This window comes from Erpetoichthys calabaricus, chromosome 1, assembly GCF_900747795.2.
Source record: "Erpetoichthys calabaricus chromosome 1, fErpCal1.3, whole genome shotgun sequence".
NCBI classification, from domain to species: domain Eukaryota; kingdom Metazoa; phylum Chordata; class Cladistia; order Polypteriformes; family Polypteridae; genus Erpetoichthys; species Erpetoichthys calabaricus.
In genome coordinates this window covers 25,423,391-25,443,064 of record NC_041394.2, presented here as the reverse complement: position 1 = coordinate 25,443,064, position 19,674 = coordinate 25,423,391, and the positions used below count along the sequence as shown (strand labels likewise).

The following is a 19,674-nucleotide window of genomic DNA, read 5'->3' as shown; positions in this document are numbered from 1 at the left end:
TCTCAGTAGGAGGCACTTGGGAGACTCTGAAGTCAGACGGAAGGAGGTCCTACGATCTGATGGGATCAAAATTGAGCTATTAGGCCATCAGCCTTAATGCCATGTGTGAACACTGCACGTTGTCACAAATGCACCATCCCCACCCATAAAGCATAGTGGTGGTGGCAGAATCTGTCAGTGGAGATGCTTTTCTGCAGCAGGAGGCCCTTGAAGGCATGTGAGGGCAAAAGGAGGAAAACAACGTGCAATCCAAGAAGAAATGCTGAAGTGGTCTGCAAGAAACCTGCCACGCTGGGGATTTGTTATTTAGAAACAAATCAACAATACGACTGTCCTGGAGTGGCCGAAGCAGAGTCCAGATCTCAATCCACTTTGGAATTTCTGGTCGGACTTGACAAAGACTGTTCACGTATGACCACCGTGACACCTGATAGAGCTTGAGCAGGTGTGAAAAGAAGTGATGGGAAAAATGCCAGGGTGCAGATGTGCAAAGCTCGTAGAGACCTGCGCAGACAAACAAAGGCTGTCCTGGTAGCTGTAATCAGAATAGAAGTTTAATATGTCACTGAACTCTGTGCAAATATTTTAAATCTGCTTCTCTTTGTACTCACAAAGCCAGATTTATCACACAAGGGCTCATCATTTAGAACTGCTAGGCAAGCATTAGAAGACAAGCCCAGGACAACTGCGAAATGGACATTGTACTCTTTCTGTGTGTCAGAGTCAGCATGACATTGGATCTTCTTTTCCTTGTTTGGAATGGCATGATTCACCTAAGTGGGGGCCTGCACATAAAGAAAGGGTAGAAAGCCTTGGACCATTGCCCGGCACACCTTTGAAGCCGACGGATGGATAGGAGATAACGTCATCCAATCCGGAAAATCCTTCCAACGCAGTGACAAAAATGGCAGACTCTATACATCGGTGTCCCACGACCTGCAGGTCTTTTCATGGTTTCCTTCATCTGTTAGGCCATGTAGACCATCATTAAAGAAAGCTGTTATTTGTCCTATGTGATTTCTTACTGGGGTATCACCTTTTAATATCATATCTGTATAGTTTTGGGTTATGTAACATGCTGCAATTACAAAAGAACTTATTCCAACAAGGGAGCTAGCGCCCCCTGCTGGATACAGCAGCCAAAGGTGCATCTGCTAATTCAGGGGTCCTCGATCACGGTCCTGGTGGGCCGCAGTGGCTGCAGGTTTTTCCTCCAACCCAGTTGCTTAATAAGAAGCACTTATTGCTCAAGTAACACTTCTGCTTCACTTTAGTTGTCTCACTCATTAAAATTTTGAACCCTTATTGCTTATTTTAGTTTTAAACAGCTGTATTCTTGGTTTTTAATTGCCCCTAATTAGCAAAAACATGCATGATATCCTTAGAAAGGGGAAGAAAATCAAGGATATGAGAATTACCTGAGATAGCAGAGTTAAAGCACTAACAACAAGCCATGAAATCAAATTATTGGCAAGAATTGCTTTCTAATTAAGTAACTGGGTTAGAACAAAAACCTGCAGCCACTGCGGCCCTCCAGGACTGTGATTGAGGACCACTGTGCTAAATGCTGACTAAGATCTGAATACTTGGTGCTTTATATCTAGATTACTAAACGAAGGTTGTATATATGCACAGATGCCAGACGCCAGAAGCAAGCCGTGCACAATACAACCACCGCCCGAACGCGCACACCACCGCGTTTACCACCTTTGTTTAGTAATGCAGACCTCCAAGCCCGGATCCGCCGCCATGGTCACTTCAGCACGCGAATCCACCGCCATCAGCAAACTACTTCTAGCTAATGACACAGCCATACAAAAACAAAAACGAGACCACATGGATATAAACAATGAACGCGCTTCTGAAACACCAGAACCAAAGGAGTCACGGTTCCAAAAAGAAACTTTAGTACAAATATATTTATTTAATTAAATGAAAACGTTCCCAGGACGCACCCACCCTCCATGATTTTTCATCCCTCCAAAAATCGGAGGGAACAGAAAGTGATTGCCATTCTTGGATTTGCGATTCTTTCAAGAATCGGGGGGTTTGCTGGTTTATAACTAATTTCGACCACTTTGCAGAGATCTGTTTTCACTTTGACTTTAAGGAGTCTGTTTCTATTGATCAGTGTGAAAAACGGCTAATTCGGTCCACTGCGATTCAGTGGTGTGTACAATAAAATGTGAAACCGTCAAAGGGGGTGAATACTTTTTATAGATGGGCATTTGCCCACATCAGGCTAGCAAGATGCGGAGGGGCATTCCTGGCCAGTGGGCTATCCTAATACACAGATGGCACAAGGCGTAGCTTGAGGCCGACCAGCAGATTGTGCTGAGATGTGGACACGTCCACCATAGGGGAGTGTTTCCCCAACCTTAATGGTATCGTAACCCAGTTTCTTCTCCTATTTGACCCACCAAGGTGAGGGGGTCTCCCCTTGGTGAATTGAGTATAATTGTCAGATCAGGTTTGAATCGAGTGCCACTGTGTGACCTGCCGCAACCCACTGTCATTATGAACAACAGCAACTCGCGACCAACTGGTGGCCCTAACGTGGATCCCTAAAGTGACCAGGTGGTCCTAAAGTGGGTCACAGCCCAATGGCTGAAAAACACTGCTGTAGTGCAACCCCAGATCTGCTGGACTGATAATCGTACTAGGGTACACGTGTCCATCTTGATAGGACAGGACACATAAGGACAAGGTCGCTCAGTACCAGGAGTGCATTTCCACATGTGTATCAGCTATGCTTGTCTTTCCTTGTACAGTATTTTATTTTTCTGTTACCCCCACCCCAAAAAATGAAACATTAAAAGAACCTTTCTTTTGTAAAATGTATTTTGTTCTGCTTTATTGAACGTTTTTTCTAATTCATGGGTGCATCCCATCAACACATCAGATCTGATTGATGCGTTTACAGATGATGTGGTCCTGTTGGCTTCAATGGACGACGAACTCTTGCAAGCTCTGGGATGGTTTGTGTGTGAAGTGGCAGGGATGAGGATTAGCACTTTCAAATCTGAGGTCATGGTCCTCAGTAGGAAAAAGATGGACCCTCCTCTTTGGGCAACAGGTGAGTTACTGTCTCAAATGGAGGAGTTTAAGTACCTTGGGGTCTTGAGTGAGGGGAAAAAGGGGGATCGTGAGATCAGACGGATTGGGGCAGCAAGCGCAGTTAAGTAGTCGCTGTACCGCTCTGTATTCATGAAGGATCTGGGCCAGAACATGAAGTTCTCAGTTTACCAGTTGATCTATGTCGCCACCCTCACTTACTGTCATAAGCTTTGGGTAACGAGTGAAAGAATGAGATTGCAGGTACAAGCGACTGAAATGAGCTTTCTTCGCAGAGTAGCTGTGCTCTCCCTTAGCGAGGGGATGAGAAGCACCGACATACGGGAGAGGTTCGGAGTTGAGTCGTTGACCCTCCGCATCAAGAGGAGTCAATTGAGGTGGTTCAAGGATCGGATACAGATGCGGATGCCACCCAGTGGAGGTTTTACATACACAACCAGCTAGGATGAGACCCCATGGAAGATCCAAGGGCTCACTGGGAGAACTGCATCTCCCAGATGTCTTGGGAGCGCTGTAGGATCCCACAGTATGGGTTGGAAAGTGTGGCTGGAGAAAGGGACGCTTAGACCTCACTGTTAACACTGTTGCCCCCATATTCCGGTCTCAAATAAGTGGTGGAAAATGAATGAATGAAGTACAAAGAGAGGTGCCTCCAGCAAACAGCAATGGTGCCAGCCATTTTCAACTTTATTTCCAAGAAAAACTTTACAAATGAAGCAAAAAGTTACAAAAGTGTTACTTGTCTCAATGATACCGTCAAGAAAAAGAAAAAAATAAAATAAATAAATACACAGTTCCATCTCCACTGGCTCAAAAGGCACTTGAGAAGGTAACAACGTCCCCACGGCCGCCATGTGCACACACCTGCCAAGTAAGCACTCAAACGTTTCCAGTCCTCAGGCGACTTTCATACACGCTTGAAAGATGAACCCAAAATCCAAAAAGTGAAGCAAATGGATGTTTCAAAGGTCATAAGAACCCACCATGTTACATCCCTGATGGAATAATGACGTGTCTTTACAGCGGGCAAACAACTAGGGATGCGAATGTTTAGTTAACGTAGGACATTTATGCCTATGGCAAACCATAAGTCACATTCAGAACATTCCAATCCAAGAAAGCTACCATGGACAAGACACCACTGAGGGCAATGACTGACCGAAAACGCTAAGGAGTGCTTTTAATTGAATCCATGCCCTCAAGAATGCTGGTTGTTGTTTGGTCGGGGGTCCTATCCGATTATTAGAGAGGTGGACCACATGAAGTGGGACACTCGAGCGTATGTTATGATGTTCGTAATCTAGCATTAGAGTAAAGACTCCAGAGGGACGCAGTGCACTTCATGCTTATCAGAGTGGCAGTAAGAAAGCGTGTGGTATATCATGGCAGGCACACAACCAGCTATTCTCGCTTGTTCTTAGATATCCAAAATTTATTTATGAATAGGACTGGCGAGCTTTGTCGGGCTGAATGGCCTGTTCTTGCCCAGATTGTTCTTATGTTCTCTTATGTGGACAACTATAGTAAATCTGCTCTTTAATAAGACATGACTGAGAACTTAAGAACAATCTGAATGAGAACAGGCCATTCAGCACAACAAAGCTCACCAAGTCCTATCCACTTAATTCTTCTAAAATAACATCAGGTCGAGTTTTGAAAGTCCCTAATGTCCTACTGTCTTCCACTACTTGGTCACTTATTCGATGTATCTGTGGTTCTCTGTGTCAAGAAAAACGTTCTAATGTATGTGAGAAGTTTACCCCTAACAAGTTTCCAACTGTGTTCTTGATGAACACTGAAAGCGCCTGCCATCACAACTATCAGCTACATCTGTCCTCTGACTGAAAACTGACACCAGTCACAAATTCACACTTCACCTTGAGAAAACGGCTAATTAAGCCCCGATTCCTCAGTGATGTGTAGATGACGAAATTGACCAACTCCGTTTCCTCAGTTCACTCGGAGGAGTCCGTTGCTTTTTCATTTTTTGCTGATAGTACTAGCCCACAAGAGAGCACAACAGAATGACATCCCCATCTTTAAAGTGCTTTACCCAACATCTCAAACATGAGGTAGACATTGTACGTGACATGTTGCCATCCATACAGATATCCTTCATCACACAAAAAATTTCTTTCACGGCATGTTATTAAATTGAGATGTCAATGTCGATCATTTTCTAGCACTGAACTGTGAATGTGCGGTTTAAGCCAGTGAGGTCATTTTAATTGCAAAAGTGGAAGATTTTAGCCGAGATGCCAAGCAAGCGTTGGCTCGGGAGGCTAAGGATCTGCACTGGTATCTGAAAGGTTGCCGGTTTGAACCTCTGTTACTGTCAGAGGAGATCCTGCTCTGCTGGGCCCTTGAGGAAGGCCCTTAACCTGCATTTGCTCCAGTGGTACTGTACAATGGCTGACCCTGCACTCTGACCCCAAGGGGTTATACGAAAACTAACAAATTCTTAATACAAGAAATTGTATACGGTGAAATGAAGAACGAAAAAAAAATATTGCCATAAAGCAGTAAGGTCACATGATCAATGCCAAAAAAAAAAAAGATACTGAACAAACGATAAATGGGGCACAAAACTGAGAAATGAGGGATAAAAACCTGAAGCTGGGGGAGATGTTGTCATTTCAAAATGACAAGGGTCTTAAGGGCACTGCCAAAAATTACAATGTAGTTGCTAAAGAAGAAGAAAATGGGTGTCACTTAGAGGACTTCCCACTACATTGATTGCAACTCCATGAAAAACACTGGACAATAAAGATTTTCCTTCCTGGACATGTGTATGGATTTTGGCCCGTCAAGCAGTACATTAAAAATACTCATTTTCAGAGGCACCATATGCAACAGAAATAACATATCAGTGGTAACTGTTTATGACTTAATTTTTAATTTCACTGGACAAGCATTTTGCTTTTGGAACACATGCGGGTGTATCTTATGGATTTTGGTCTGCTGATCACAAAAATCGCCTTCAAATGTTCTTATCATGCATCGTTTTATGGTGATGGCCTATTTTTGTGAGTTCCTCTCGTATTAGAAGTATAGAGTACAACAGCTACAATGGGAACATCCATGGTGGTCTGAAAGTAGCAGCAGTACTACTAGGAATGCAGCTCAGACACACCGAGTACTGTGAATGGGACCACCATGCTAAACAGTCTCATTATATTAACATGAGAGCAGAACAGTGTGGAGCGTAAACCACTTGTCGACTCAAACAAAGATACTTTTGCCTCCTTTTCATATAAAACAAGGAAGGTGAAGGATTTTGATATTTGTGACAGTGGTTTCCATGAAGAACTGAGACCAAGATTACGGGAGGCATTTCTGTTGGTCCATAAATCAAACAAGTGGTTTGAAGATCTGCTGATGCGGGCAGAGAAAACTGCACAGAAGGTAGAATTTCCTTGGCCTCTACAAGCAGCAAACCATGTCTGGCTGCTTCAAGCATACAAAAGCATGAACTGCAACATGTCACTAAAGATTCACTTTCTGCATTCACACTTGGGACCTCTTCTCCTAATCTTGGGGCAGCCAGTGACGAACACGTGTCACCAGGATACTGAAACAAGGGAAAAGCGGTCAGTGGAATCCATCACTGCTGGCTGACTATTGTATTACTTTCTACCAAAGCAGAATGAGTTTTATTTCAGGGACCAGAAAAACAAAATGAAGCAGGCACAGGGGTCAATACCAAACCAATATTTCAAAAAGGCAGAAACGTGAAATCAAATCAAAAACCGGAAATGAAGTTGGGAAAACAAGAACCAAAACACAGAGAAGCACTCCTTAAGTATTTTAGTTTTATCCAAAACACAAATACTTTAACAGCGCATAAATTACCTTTTCAAAGAGTTGCGCTGATAATGTCACCAGAGGAACCTTCCTGGAGACTTCTGGGAGGTTGCTATGGCAAAGGTTGACGTGAAAGTCACAAAACGGCACCGCCTGTCAATGTTCAAAATGGTGTCACAATAAGACGCTATAAAAACTACAACTTAGTCAAGAACCAAGATGGGACAAAATTAAATGAATAAGATTCCTTGACCTCAGAGACCCTCGAAAAGCCTCCAAGAAGCGTAAAAAAAAATGAGTAAAGAATACCAACCACAATGCATCAGATGCTGAGCACTGAAGAAATCAGGAGCAACATAGCAGTTGAATCGATGCAATAAATGTGAGCATCATGAAGCGATTAAACACACTAAGTTCAATAAAAGTTCATTTAACTTTTACCCAGATTCCTACATGATATAGTCAAAAAGTCTTGAAGCTCACTATCACAATCAACACAAGCATTACAGGAAGCAAAACGTCTGAAAAATATGTTGTCCAGTGAAATCAATGACAAAATCCAAAATTACAGTCCACTGCAATTCCACATCTAACAAGATGCAATGTGTATAATTTTATTTAAAGAGGAAGGCTCCCATATTGCTCTACCATAAAGAGCAAATCTAGTATGGAAAGCCAAATGTGTTTGTCTGTGCGAGTGCCATGTTGGACAGACAGACATCTTGGACGGGATGGAGGTTAGTTTTCGGCCACAAAGGGAAGCCGCAATGGAAGGACAACAGATGTCTGCTGCCCAAAGTTATATTCTCCCCCTGTACACATGTTGGCAGCATCCAACTGGTGGGACGCAGTATATGCCACAGGGCATGCTGGGAATTGTAGTCCAATGGGACAGCCCTGTTGAGGTTCTTGGGTGCCGCCAGGGGGAACTGAAGGGGATTCATTACGACGTCTTTTATAGACTTCTGCCTGACCCAGATGTGCTTTCAGTGTGCAATGCTGTGGCACCAGAAGTGCTCCCGAGTGTCGCCTAAACAAAGCTGAATTTCCTGCAAGGGCAGTCAAGAATTGGAAGGAGTGTGGACGAGGCTTCCAGGGAGGTGTGGAAGGAGGGAAGAGATCTATTGTTATTACTATGGAATTGCAGAAGAGAATTTGGAGAACAGTGGAGGTACAAAAAAAGAAGATCTTGAGTTTGAACCTAAGACTGTATTGTGTAGTTGTGTCGGGTGGGGGGTTTGAGGTATTGGTATGCAAAATCCACAACTTTCTCTGCTACGTTTTGTATGGATTCCACATTTGTACAGGGGAAGACCAAAGACCAGGTTTTGTTTCAAAATGTTTCCCCTGAGAGAACTTTATTTAGTCACCGCTGCTATGCCCTAGGAGACATTTGCTGGCACACTTATACAAATGTGCCCCTCACGGTGGGTTTAGAGTGTGAAATTTTGGTTTGGGGGAAAAGACTTTCATTTAGTGACCGCACCTGCACACTATTGCTCCCGTTGCTGTGCTGGGTACCACTGCTATTTAATATAAAAGCTATCCAAAATGATCACTGGCTATTAAAATACTGACCCTGGGGAAATTACTGCTTTAAAAATGTTAAAATTTATTTAATAATTCACTAGTGTGTATTTACTCCCACATTCCCAAACACTCATTAGAACAATCCGGACGAGAACAGGCCATTCAGTCCAATAAAAGCTTACCAGCCCTGTCCACTTAATTCTTCTAGAATAAAATGAAGTCAAGTTTTGCAGGTCTGTCCCTAAAGTCTTACTGTCTATCACACTACTTGGTCGCTTATTACAAGTGTCTGTGGTTGTGTAAATAAAAACTTCCTAATGTTTGTGTGAAATTTACCCTCAGCAAGTTTCCAATGGTGTCCCCATGTTCTTGATGAACTGACTGGTCTTGTCTGAGTGTGGGTGTGTGTATGTGTGTGTGTGTGTTCAAGTGAGCCCTGTGTGGATTGTTGAGTCCTGCTTTTCACTCAAAGCTGCCGATTTATGTTTAGGCCGCTACATCTAAGAATATTTGAGTCACTCAAAAATTTCCCAGTGTAGTGCATTAACTAACTATGAGACGTTTGAATGTATTTGGAAGTTTATTTGATTATCAAGGCACCATATAAATGTTAATATCTATGTACACATGTGGCTTTGAAGGACCTATAATGTCTTTATTCCGTAGTACCTCATCACTCCTAATGTTAGCCTTACATGCGCTTTCAATTTGCCCTAACTTACCTTAAGAAGCTCAAACATGATTGTGAGATTATAGGTTAGGCATGACTGATGTGTAAAGTATGAGTAGGGTCAGATTCTTTTCGTTTCTAAAAAAAAATATATATATATAATTTATTTTAAAAAAAAAACTAAAAAAAAATGCAAAGTCTACATGTAGATTTCACCACCAGTTTTAAAAGGAGGTTTCATTGATTCTCGGCTTTGGGCTGGCTGTTGTTGAAGACCCTGAGGTTGATGGTGGCCGGCTGGTAGGACTCGAAGGAGATTCGCTGGTTTCGCTGGCTGCTGCTGCAGTCGCCGGCTTGCGTGGAGAGACAGGTGGCTGTGTCTTGGACTCCAGAGCTGGACTGGGTGCCCGATTTTTGCGTCCTTGAGTGGCTGAAATACTTTGATCCCTTATTCCGTATCTGCTCTCCAGATCGCTGGACACTGCTATACTTCTTCTGGGGTCCATGTGGCTGTACTCTGTGGATTTGGCAAGCTCTTGGCACCGCTCTACAAAGCTCCCACGTCGTACACCTTGACTGCTAAGTACTTTACCATCTCCTTCCACTCGTCTCTCACCTCCACTCCCTCTTAACTTCATGTCCAAGCTACCAAACTCTGACGGAAACCTTGGGGCTCGTGGACTGCTTCCACTGTTGAGTGACGTATGGCTACTGGCACTCTGAGGGTGATGAGCAGCAGGTGAAATGGCAGCCATAAACATCAAATCCCGCTGTTTATTGAGCGGTGGAGGCAGAGTCGATCGTGGAGCAGTGGCTAGAAAGTTATTTCCGTTCCTGGCACTTCTGTCTCGGGAGCAGTCGCTGGACTGAGACTGGAGGCTGTGGGATAGAAATATTGTAAAATGCATCATTTCACAAATAAACAATAAAGATCACTTACTTGGTCTTTCATTTGCATATGACCCTGTGCAGTGACCACTATATCAAAACTGAGAGGGAAAAACGCACATCAGACATTCCATCTTTTTTATTTAAAAAAAGAACTTGAAAGAAAGAAAAGAATGGAAGGAAAGAAAGGAAACTGATCTTTATAAAGACAGCTGTTTCCCTACCGTATGAAAGTTTATAATAAATATTTTTTATTCCACAAAAGCAGCTATAGACTGCAATTAAAAAAAAAAGAAATCCCAGTGCCCCATAGGAACTTCAGTTCAAAGCTGCATCACTGAGACTAGAAGCTGTGGGATTCATAAATGTAAACTGCATCACTGCTATCGTAAGTCAGGAAGTTGCCTGGGAAGAAAATGAGAGAAAAAGGTGGTGGAATGGAAGAGTGAGAGTGGAGCTGGAAGATGTACTGTTGGAGGACTCTTGAGGAGCAGCATTCAAAATGGTTTGGCCATATTACGAGGACGCTACAGCAGGGTTCCTTAAACTATGGGTTACGAGTTACTGCTATATTTAATGGTAATGGTTCTCATTGTCGGTTGACTAAAACACTCGTCCACGATTATCCAAGGGAACCTATTGTCATCCCTGCTCTGCCAATTGTCTGGGCACTTAACAAGGAATGGGTCTTGAAGACACTAAAACAGGGCAATATTTAAGAAACCCTGAGCTAAAGGATAGATTAGAAAAGCAGGTCATGGAGACAAGACCAGAAAGACGCTGAAAATGAGAAAGCTCAAGGACCAGAAACTGAGACAACATGTTTGCTTTGGGAAGAAAATATTGAAGTAATGAGGTAGGAAGACTCTGTTTTGGAGGATGTGGGTGAGGTGGGCTAAGTCTCACATATGCCAGAAGCTTCAAGACTAAAGTGTCTGAAAAAAAATAAGAAGTGGAAGAAGGAAGTAGAATTCTCAGTGACATAACTCAGAAGTATGAGGCCTGTCTGTCAGTAATTGGAAGAATCTGCTTTGAGGGAATGAATACACTGGAACCAAGTCGGGAAACATTTGGCTTCCTCCTCTGCGTATGCCCCACTCCAATATTCAGAAAATAGCACTACTGATTGTCATGGTGCCCTTAAGCAGCGCTACTTGTGAGAAGAGGGATTTCTTAGATTAGCAGGAGCAACTAGAAAGGCCACTTATCTGCCGTGATGTACATGTATAGTTGCAAACTGACCATTAGCCTGCAGTTCAAATCTGGAAATAAACAGCACAATGTAGGGTGTATTACAAAGTATGCATTATGTAATTAGTAATTTGCATAGTTGTGATTACATTTTATCTGTGAACGTAAGTAAGTAAACTGAATTGAACTGAATCAGAAAAAACGAAGCATACAGTATATCAGAGGTTGAAAGTATAAGTGTAGATGATGTGAACAGTGAATTGGATGATTTTTAACTTGCCAGAGTACCATTCCATTCATGCAGATAACTAAGAGTACCACTATTAAACAAATGTCGCAATCCTTGGTCAAACAACATAAACCAATGAAGAATAGAAACATATCAGCCTCGGATTAAACCGTAACACACAAACCTCCCCCATAAGTAGTGAGAGAGCTGACAACAAGTCCACTATAGGAAGGTCTGATTATTCTTATGTTCCACCTTTCCCTTATAGATTTTAAAACTAATATGATAAAGTGGATGAAAATATGATATGGGGAGGACATGATAACTTGCACATAAGCAGTACCCAAGAACCCAGAATTCTGTAGCTGCAAGGAAGCAGCACTAACTACAGTGCCACCATCTCACCAACTGTCCAAATGTGTCAAATGGAATTTAAAGTACCTGCAGGTAGAGGAGCGTGGAGTAGCAGAGTGAGCAAAGGAGACAGCCGGACTCATGTCAGGAGTTCGTGTCACAGTCAGGTCACACTGGTCAAGCAACTTAAGCACCTCCTCTTCTGTTGGTCCTCCAAGGACTGCTACCAACAAAAAGAACAGTATATATATTATTATATACAGTGGTACAGTATATGATGTGTGTAGTCTAATATAGTGAAAACGGATAATTCAGCCAGCCAGGTTATGACAGCAGACAGGCCTTTCAACAACGTGCCTCCACGGCAATGGACTGCAATTTTTGAGAGTAGAGCAGTGTCAAAGTAGTGTAATGTAAAAGATATGCCCAGGCCATTATTAAGGCCAGCAGGGTTATGACGATATAGATGTGCCATTATACAAAATATAAAATATCAAAACTAATGTACACATCTAATGATTTTACTTTGGGGGGGGGGGGGGGGGGGGGTTTGAAAAACAGTTTGAAAGGCTGGTAGACCAGGGTGCCAGCGGTCAAAGAATAGCATACAGGTGCTGGTCATAAAATTAGAATATCATGACAAAGTTGATTTATTTCAGTAATTCCATTCAAAAAGTGAAACTTGTATATTAAATTCATTCATTACACACAGACTGATGTATTTCAAATGTTTATTTCTTTTAATGTTGATGATTATAACTGACAACTAATGAAAGTCCCAAATTCAGTATCTCAGAAAATTAGAATATCAATTAAGACCAATGCAAAAAAAAGGATTTTTAGAAATGTTGGCCAACTGAAAGGTATGAACATGAAATGTATGAGCATGTACAGCACTCAATATTTAGTTGGGGCTCCTTTGGCCTGGATTACTGCAGCAATGCGGCGTGGCATGGAGTCGATCAGTCTGTGGCACTGCTCAGGTGTTATGAGAGCCCATGTTGCTCTGGTAGTGGCCTTCAGCTCTTCTGAATTGTTGGGTCTGGCATATTGCATCTTCCTCTTCACAATACCCCATAGATTTTCTATGGGGTTAAGGTCAGGCGAGTTTGCTGGCCAATCAAGAACAGGGATACCATGGTCCTTAAACCAGGTACTGGTAGCTTTGGCACTGTGTGCAGGTGCCAGGTCCTGTTGGAAAATGAAATCTGCATCTTCATAAAGTTCGTCAGCAGCAGGAAGCATGAAGTGCTCTAAAACTTCCTGGTAGACGGCTGCGTTGACCTTGGACCTCAGAAAACATAATGGACCAACACCAGCAGATGACATGGCACCCCAAACCATCACTGACTGTGGAAACTTTACACTGGACCTCACGCAACATGGATTCTGTGCCTCTCCTCTCTTCCTCCAGACTCTGGGACCTTGATTTCCAAAGGAAATGCAAAATTTACTTTCATCAGAGAACATAACTTTGGTCCACTCAGCAGCAGTCTAGTCCTTTTTGTCTTTAGCCCAGGCGAGACGCTTCTGACGCTGTCTCTTGTTCAAGAGTGGCTTGACACAAGAAATGCGACAGCTGAAACCCATGTCTTGCATACATCTGTGCGTGGTGGATCTTGAAGCACTGACTCCAGCTGCAGTCCACTCTTTGTGAATCTCCCCCACATTTTTGAATGGGTTTTGTTTCACAATCCTCTCCAGGGTGCGGTTATCCCTATTGCTTGTATACTTTTTTCTACCACATCTTGTCCTTCCCTTCGCCTCTCTATTAATGTGCTTGGACACAGAGCTCTGTGAACAGCCAGTCTCTTTAGCAATGACCTTTTGTGTCTTGCCCTCCTTGTGCAAGGTGTCAGTGGTCGTCTTTTGGACAACTGTCAAGTCAGCAGACTTCCCCATGATTGTGTAGCCTACAGAACTCGACTGAGAGACCATTTAAAGGCTTTTGCAGGTGCTTTGAGTTAATTAGCTGATTAGAGTGTGGCACCAGGTGTCTTCAATATTGAACCTTTTCACAATATTCTAATTTTCTGAGATACTGAATTTGGGACTTTCATTAGTTGTCAGTTATAATCATCAACATTAAAAGAAATAAACATTTGAAATACATCAGTCTGTGTGTAATGAATGAATCTAATATACAAGTTTCACTTTTTGAATGGAATTACTGAAATAAATCAACTTTGTAATGATATTCTAATTTTATGACCAGCACCTGTATAGGATTAATCTAAAGGGGATTATTTTCACTCTCCATATATTCAGCAGAAATATAAAATGCATACAATCTTAATCCTTATTTTTCATTACGCCTCAGTTTTAGGAATTATATGTCAAGCCAACAGCCTCCAAAAGATGCATATTGGCTGAGGTAGCTTTCATGACACTGAAAATATTCTTTTAAATGGTGATTTTAAAGCTGTTATAATAATACAAATAAAATCAGAAATGTGGTATTTTCCATCATGTTTAAGGAGAAAGCAAACCAGCTTTCATTTGCTACGATGAATGCGCAACGGCTCTAATATAAAACAGTAAATCAGGAATCTCAGAGTGAAACAGAACAAAATCAGGAGCAAAATTATACTTTTAGGGTGAAGGAGAAGTCCTTGAAATCGGTTGTTGGTACACCCGTTAACCAAAAAGCAATGCGGCACAGTAGAAAAATCTATTAATTTTATAAATGATGAAACAAAATAACAATTAAAAATGACAAAAAAACTGATTGTGGGAAGTGATGTGCAAAACTCATGCAGAATGCAGAGGTACTGTAACATAGCATCTCTGGAGTAACACAAAGCCAAAATCTGTGAGATAAAATGAAGGACCATTCTTTTAAAATTGAATATCAGTGTTTGCCAGTGAATAACAACTTTTCACATAGATTCTAATTTTTATTCAAATAGTGGTGTTCGAGCTAATCATTCATTCTAGATATCTTAACTTTTCCACTCTTTTAAGCCTTTCTCCACAGAGGTTAACTTCTTGATCTTGCTCTTGTCCTTTAAATCATAGATATTCTGTATTTTTCCTACTAACCCTTAAGGCCTCTATCCTCCATAGCTCCAGATACTTTTCCACAATATTCTTCGTGGTGCCACATGTCACTCAAAAATTGTATGCACCATTGGGCCTGATCTATTAACATCTTACCCATAATACATATGTTATAATGAAATGTATGAAATATTCCACTTACCTTGAATGTCTGTTTTGTTGCATAGCTCCATGGCAGTGGTCAGGTCCCACATTTGGATGCTGCCATTGGCATGCCCAGTGAAGAGGTAGCGTCGTGGCCTAGAACCAATCCGACTTGACCCTTCACACTCATGAACCACAAAGGCAGTGATTGCTGTGCCATCTACAGAGCGCACCTCACAAACTCTGCTCAGCAAAACAATAAAAAATAAAGAGTGGAAACTGTGTTAATAATACAATGTTACATTTACATATATAATGAGCTTGCCTTAACACAGCTTGTCCTGGGTATGACGTTAAACTGCATCCGGACCTGCAGGGAAATCATGGAGGTTGGTGGCAGGATTGGCACTCCAGCCACCGTAAAAAATACTTCACAAAGCTCCAAGACTACAGAAAGGACTTCTTTTTGCTCTCCGTGGGAGCAGCTCTGCTCGCATCATGAAGGGGATGGGGGAAAGCCCTCGGGAGCCCCATCCCCAGAAGAGTCAAAACCGTTGGAGAGCCAATAGGGTCAGGTCTGTTGGGGATCAGAACTGGTGTGGTGCTGAGGCGTCGCCCACTGCATGGCAGCACTCTGGTCCCAATTTGAGGCGGCCCATACAGGTGGGCGCATGGAATGTCTTGTCTCTCCGGCAAGATGATCATCTTCCTCTGCTGTCGGAGGAGCTGCATAAACTCTGCATTTCAGTGGCGGCACTCTCTGAGGTGCACAGACCAGGGGACTAGCCAGATCTCTGTAGGTGGATACACCTTTTATTGGTCTGGTCGGCCTGATGGCTGTCATACTAAGGGAGTAGCTGTTGCTGTAGTGGGTTGGCTTCTTCCGATGGTGTCCGTTGTCACTCCTTTCAATGAGCGTATTATGACACTCCAATTACGACACTCCCTGGGTGCCTTGTCTGTTGTCTCAACCACGGTGAGTGATGTCTTGGCAAGGGAGACATTTTATTCGCAGCTTCGCCCAGTGGTTGATGGGTGCCCATGAGGTGATACTCCTCTGGTCATGGGTGACTTCAATGCAGCCACTGGCGCTGACAGGGCTGGCTATGAGGATTGTCTCGGTGGTGAAAGTGGCTCTGTGTTCCTTGACTTTGCAAAAGGTCAGGGGCTGCAAATCGCTGGATCCTGGTTCCAGCGCCCTGAACCGCATTGTTGGATTTGGTACTCCAATACTGGTGGTGCAGGGAAGGAGATCGATTAAATCCTCGTGGGCAGACGCTGGTGGCACTTGCAAAACTGCAGGGTCTACAAAAGTGCCCAGTTTGTGAATTCTGACCATAGACTTCTTGTTGCTACTCTTAGGATCCAGCTTAGGTCCAGTAGGTCACCACCTACTGGAGAAAATTAGCCTGGACTTGGCCAGACTCCAAGATCAGGCTGTTTCTAATGAGTTTGCATGCAATTTGTGTGAGGAACTTGCAGATTTGGGTACGACTGCCTAATGTGATGTAGGAGACCTTCCATGACAAGATCCTGAAGGTTGCTGAGTGTTGTGTTGGTGTTACCGGTGTTCCCAGAAGGAGATGTTTCATCTCCAAGGGCACTGTGGATGTCACCAAGAGGAGTTGCAGCACACGGCTCAATTGCAACTCTGGTCTGTACCGGGAACTGGGAAGGATGGCTGCGAGGACTCTGAGGGCAGATAAGGAGGCGTTTGTTAGAGGAATCTGTGAGTAAGTGACACATCATCAGTGGTCTAGCGACCCACGTCCTGCTTACAGAGGAATCAAAGCATTACGCACATCCGAATCTGGTCCTTGAAGAGTCGCAGTCAGCGCGGCTGATGGAACGGTCCTTATGGATGACACTGCAGTTGTGACACACTGGGCTGGCTACTTCGAGCAGTTGTTTAAAGCTGATCCTCCGGCTAGGACATTGGATATCTGAGGGTTCATGGTCCTTGAGGCTGATCCTCCAATTAGCTGTGAACCATCCAATCTAACTGAGATTGCACAGGTGGTGAACCAGCTGAGGGGAGGAAAGGCTGCAGGGATCTGTGGTATCCGCCGTGAACTTCTCCAGGCTTGTGGTAAGGCTGTCCTCCTGGCATTGCAAGCAATCTTTGCTTCCATTTGGGACACTGGCATCATCCCAACTGACTGGAAAAAGGAACTTATCCCTATCTGGAAAGGGAAGGGTGATCGCCTGGATTGCAGCAACTACAGGGGGGTAACACTACTCTCTGTGCTGGGTAAGGTCCTTGCTAGGGTCGTCCTCAGTAGGATCCGTGATCACTTGCTCACCTACTAGCGACCAGAACAGTCTGGTCTACCATCGACCGCATCTTGACACTGAAGGTTCTCATGGAGCGCAAACGCAAATATCGGCAGAGTTTCTTTGCAGTCTTTGTCGATTTTCCAAAGCGTTCGACTCAGTTGATCGAGCTACCCTGTGGGAAATCCCCTCGAGGTTGCTGGATATCATGGCCGGCCTATACACTGGTACTGTGAGTGCTGTGCAGAGTGGAGGCAGGACCTCTGTGTTTTTCCCAGTTGATTCTGGGGTTCGTCAGGGTTGTGTTCTTGCTCCTACTCTGTTTAATGCTTGTATGGACTGGGTGTTGGGCAAGGTCGTGGGGTCCAGCGGCTGTGGGGAATCTGTTGGTGAAGAAAGATTCACGGATCTTGACTTTGCTGACGATGCTGTGATCTTCACGGTGTCAATGAAGGCTCTGATTGGGGCACTCAAGAAACTGAGTGAGGAGTCTGAGTGTCTGGGCATGTGAGTGTCCTGGATAAAAAACAAAATCCAGGCCTTTAATGACCTCTTGGGCACAGCCATCAGCAGTGTGTCTGTTTGCAGAGAGAGTGTCAGCCTTGTCAAGAGATTTACTTACCTTGGCAGTGACATTCACGTCTCTGGTGACTCTTCCTATGAAGTCAGTAGATGGATTGGGAGAGCATGGAGGGGTCAAGAGGTCGCTGGAAAGGGGTGTGTGGCGCTCCCGATATCTATGCAAAACAACAAAGGTCCAAGTCTTTAGAGTCCTGGTGCTTCCTGTCTTGCTATATGGCTGAGAGACATGGACGCTATCCAGTGACCTGAGAAAAAGACTGGACTCCTTTGGTACTGTGTCTCTTTGGAGAATCCTTGGGTACTGTTGGTTTGACTTTGTGTCGAATGAGCGGTTGCTCATGGAGTCCCGAATGAGGCACATTACCTGCATTTTGAGGGAGCGTCAATTATGGCACTAAGGCCATGTGGCGCGTTTCCCCGAGGGTGATCCGGCTCGTACGATCCTCATTGTTGGAAACCTGAGTGGCTGGATCAGGCCAAGGGGTCGCCCATGTAACACCTGGCTGCGGCAGATAGAGGGTCATTTCTGGAGGGTGGGACTGGACCGCATGTCTGCCTGAGGGGTTGCAAACCGGCATCCCAAGTTGTTCCGTCGTGTAGTGGGTGCAGCAACGCACTGTACCAGTGCATGCTCCCCAACTTGACTTGACACATACTTGTAGAAGTATTTAGCTTTAGTATGAGGAATATTAAACACTTTATAGGCTGTAGCACTACATCATTTTCAGGTTTAAACACCAAGAGACACCCTGCAAAAGGACATTGACCTTAAGGACAATCTTAAAATGTTTTATATAAGGGCTACAAGGGCTACTTTATATAAGAAAAGAATATACTGGTCATAAGGAGAAAGAGGGAGGAAAAAGCAATATATATGGCATCATATTAACTGGTTTAATTTTTGTAAATAATATTGTCATTTGCACAAAGTTGTAAAGCTAAGAATTCAGCAAAGAAGAAGAAATTTATCTACTGTCTGTTCCTGTTTCCACTGTTAGACTAGAGACGTTTGATCAGATGCTGCGTTTTTTACCTGCATGTTAACTGCTGTTTGTATCAAGCATTAAAAAGAAGCAGAGAAGGTCAGCTAAGTGGGATTTCAAGTATTTTGTCTTTCCATCACCTACCTCAAGCTGTGTGCGTACTTTTGTGGAAGGGTTTGGTAATTTTGCCAAAGGTTCACGAAAACAGAAAATGTAAACATTAATTTTAAGTTATAAGGTTGTTGATTAATTAAAACTAAAAAACCTAATGTGAACATAGGCTCACAATTGACCTCCAATGACTGAATCATTAAAATAACTGCCACATTTTCAGGATAGAAACCCAATGCTTCATGTATCATTAATTTTTTTAAAACGGAGGACAGCTTTGAAAATGAAAAAAAAAACCCACTAAAATAAGGTTAAAGATTAAATATATCATGCATAAAATTAGAAAAGGGGACAAAATAATATCCAAATGGGTCACTGTGGGTTAAATTATCAGGAAATCATGACAAAAACCACAGTGAGTCCATGAATTACTTTAAAGCGAGTACACAGTTCAGTAGTTGGGAGATGAGCAAAGGTGCACTGGTCAACCATATAAATAATCCTACATAACACTGGCCGCCTTAAGGGAAAACACCAAAAACGATGTGATTACTCAAACAGTATCACGTAAAAGCTGCAGTTCATCAAAAAGCACTGAGAGTGACACTGTCGTGATATGGAAAATGGTTTGTTGTCAGATGAGACCAATAGAAAGAATTTGGCCAAAGTACAAAAAGAAACAAATGGTGCAAATTTTAACATTGGCCATTAGACGTACAGATGAAGTATGGTGGGTGGTAGCGTAATGCGGCTGAGTTACTTTTCACCAGCTGGGGCTGAGTATCTGAGTAAAACAGAAGTAATTGCAAATTGTGGAAAATATAAAGAAATGCTACAAG

At 43.2% G+C, this 19,674-nt stretch overlaps 1 protein-coding gene across 2 annotated transcripts in view; it reads right to left on the bottom strand.

Annotated features, from left to right (window-relative positions):
• Positions 1-3,722: 3,722 nt before the first annotated feature.
• The window catches only part of shkbp1 (SH3KBP1 binding protein 1), a 61,841-nt gene continuing 45,889 nt past the window's right edge, over positions 3,723-19,674 (bottom strand). The window contains exons 16-18 of one of the 2 annotated variants that reach the window (XM_028796460.2): positions 14,944-15,128; positions 11,829-11,964; positions 3,723-9,958 (exon numbers count right to left, since the gene is read on the bottom strand). In XM_028796460.2, the coding sequence (XP_028652293.1) occupies positions 9,304-9,958; positions 11,829-11,964; positions 14,944-15,128 (976 nt within the window). In that variant the 3' untranslated portion in view covers positions 3,723-9,303. The remainder of the gene's footprint in view (positions 9,959-11,828; positions 11,965-14,943; positions 15,129-19,674) is intronic. The other variant, XM_028796466.2, reaches the window with a different exon arrangement.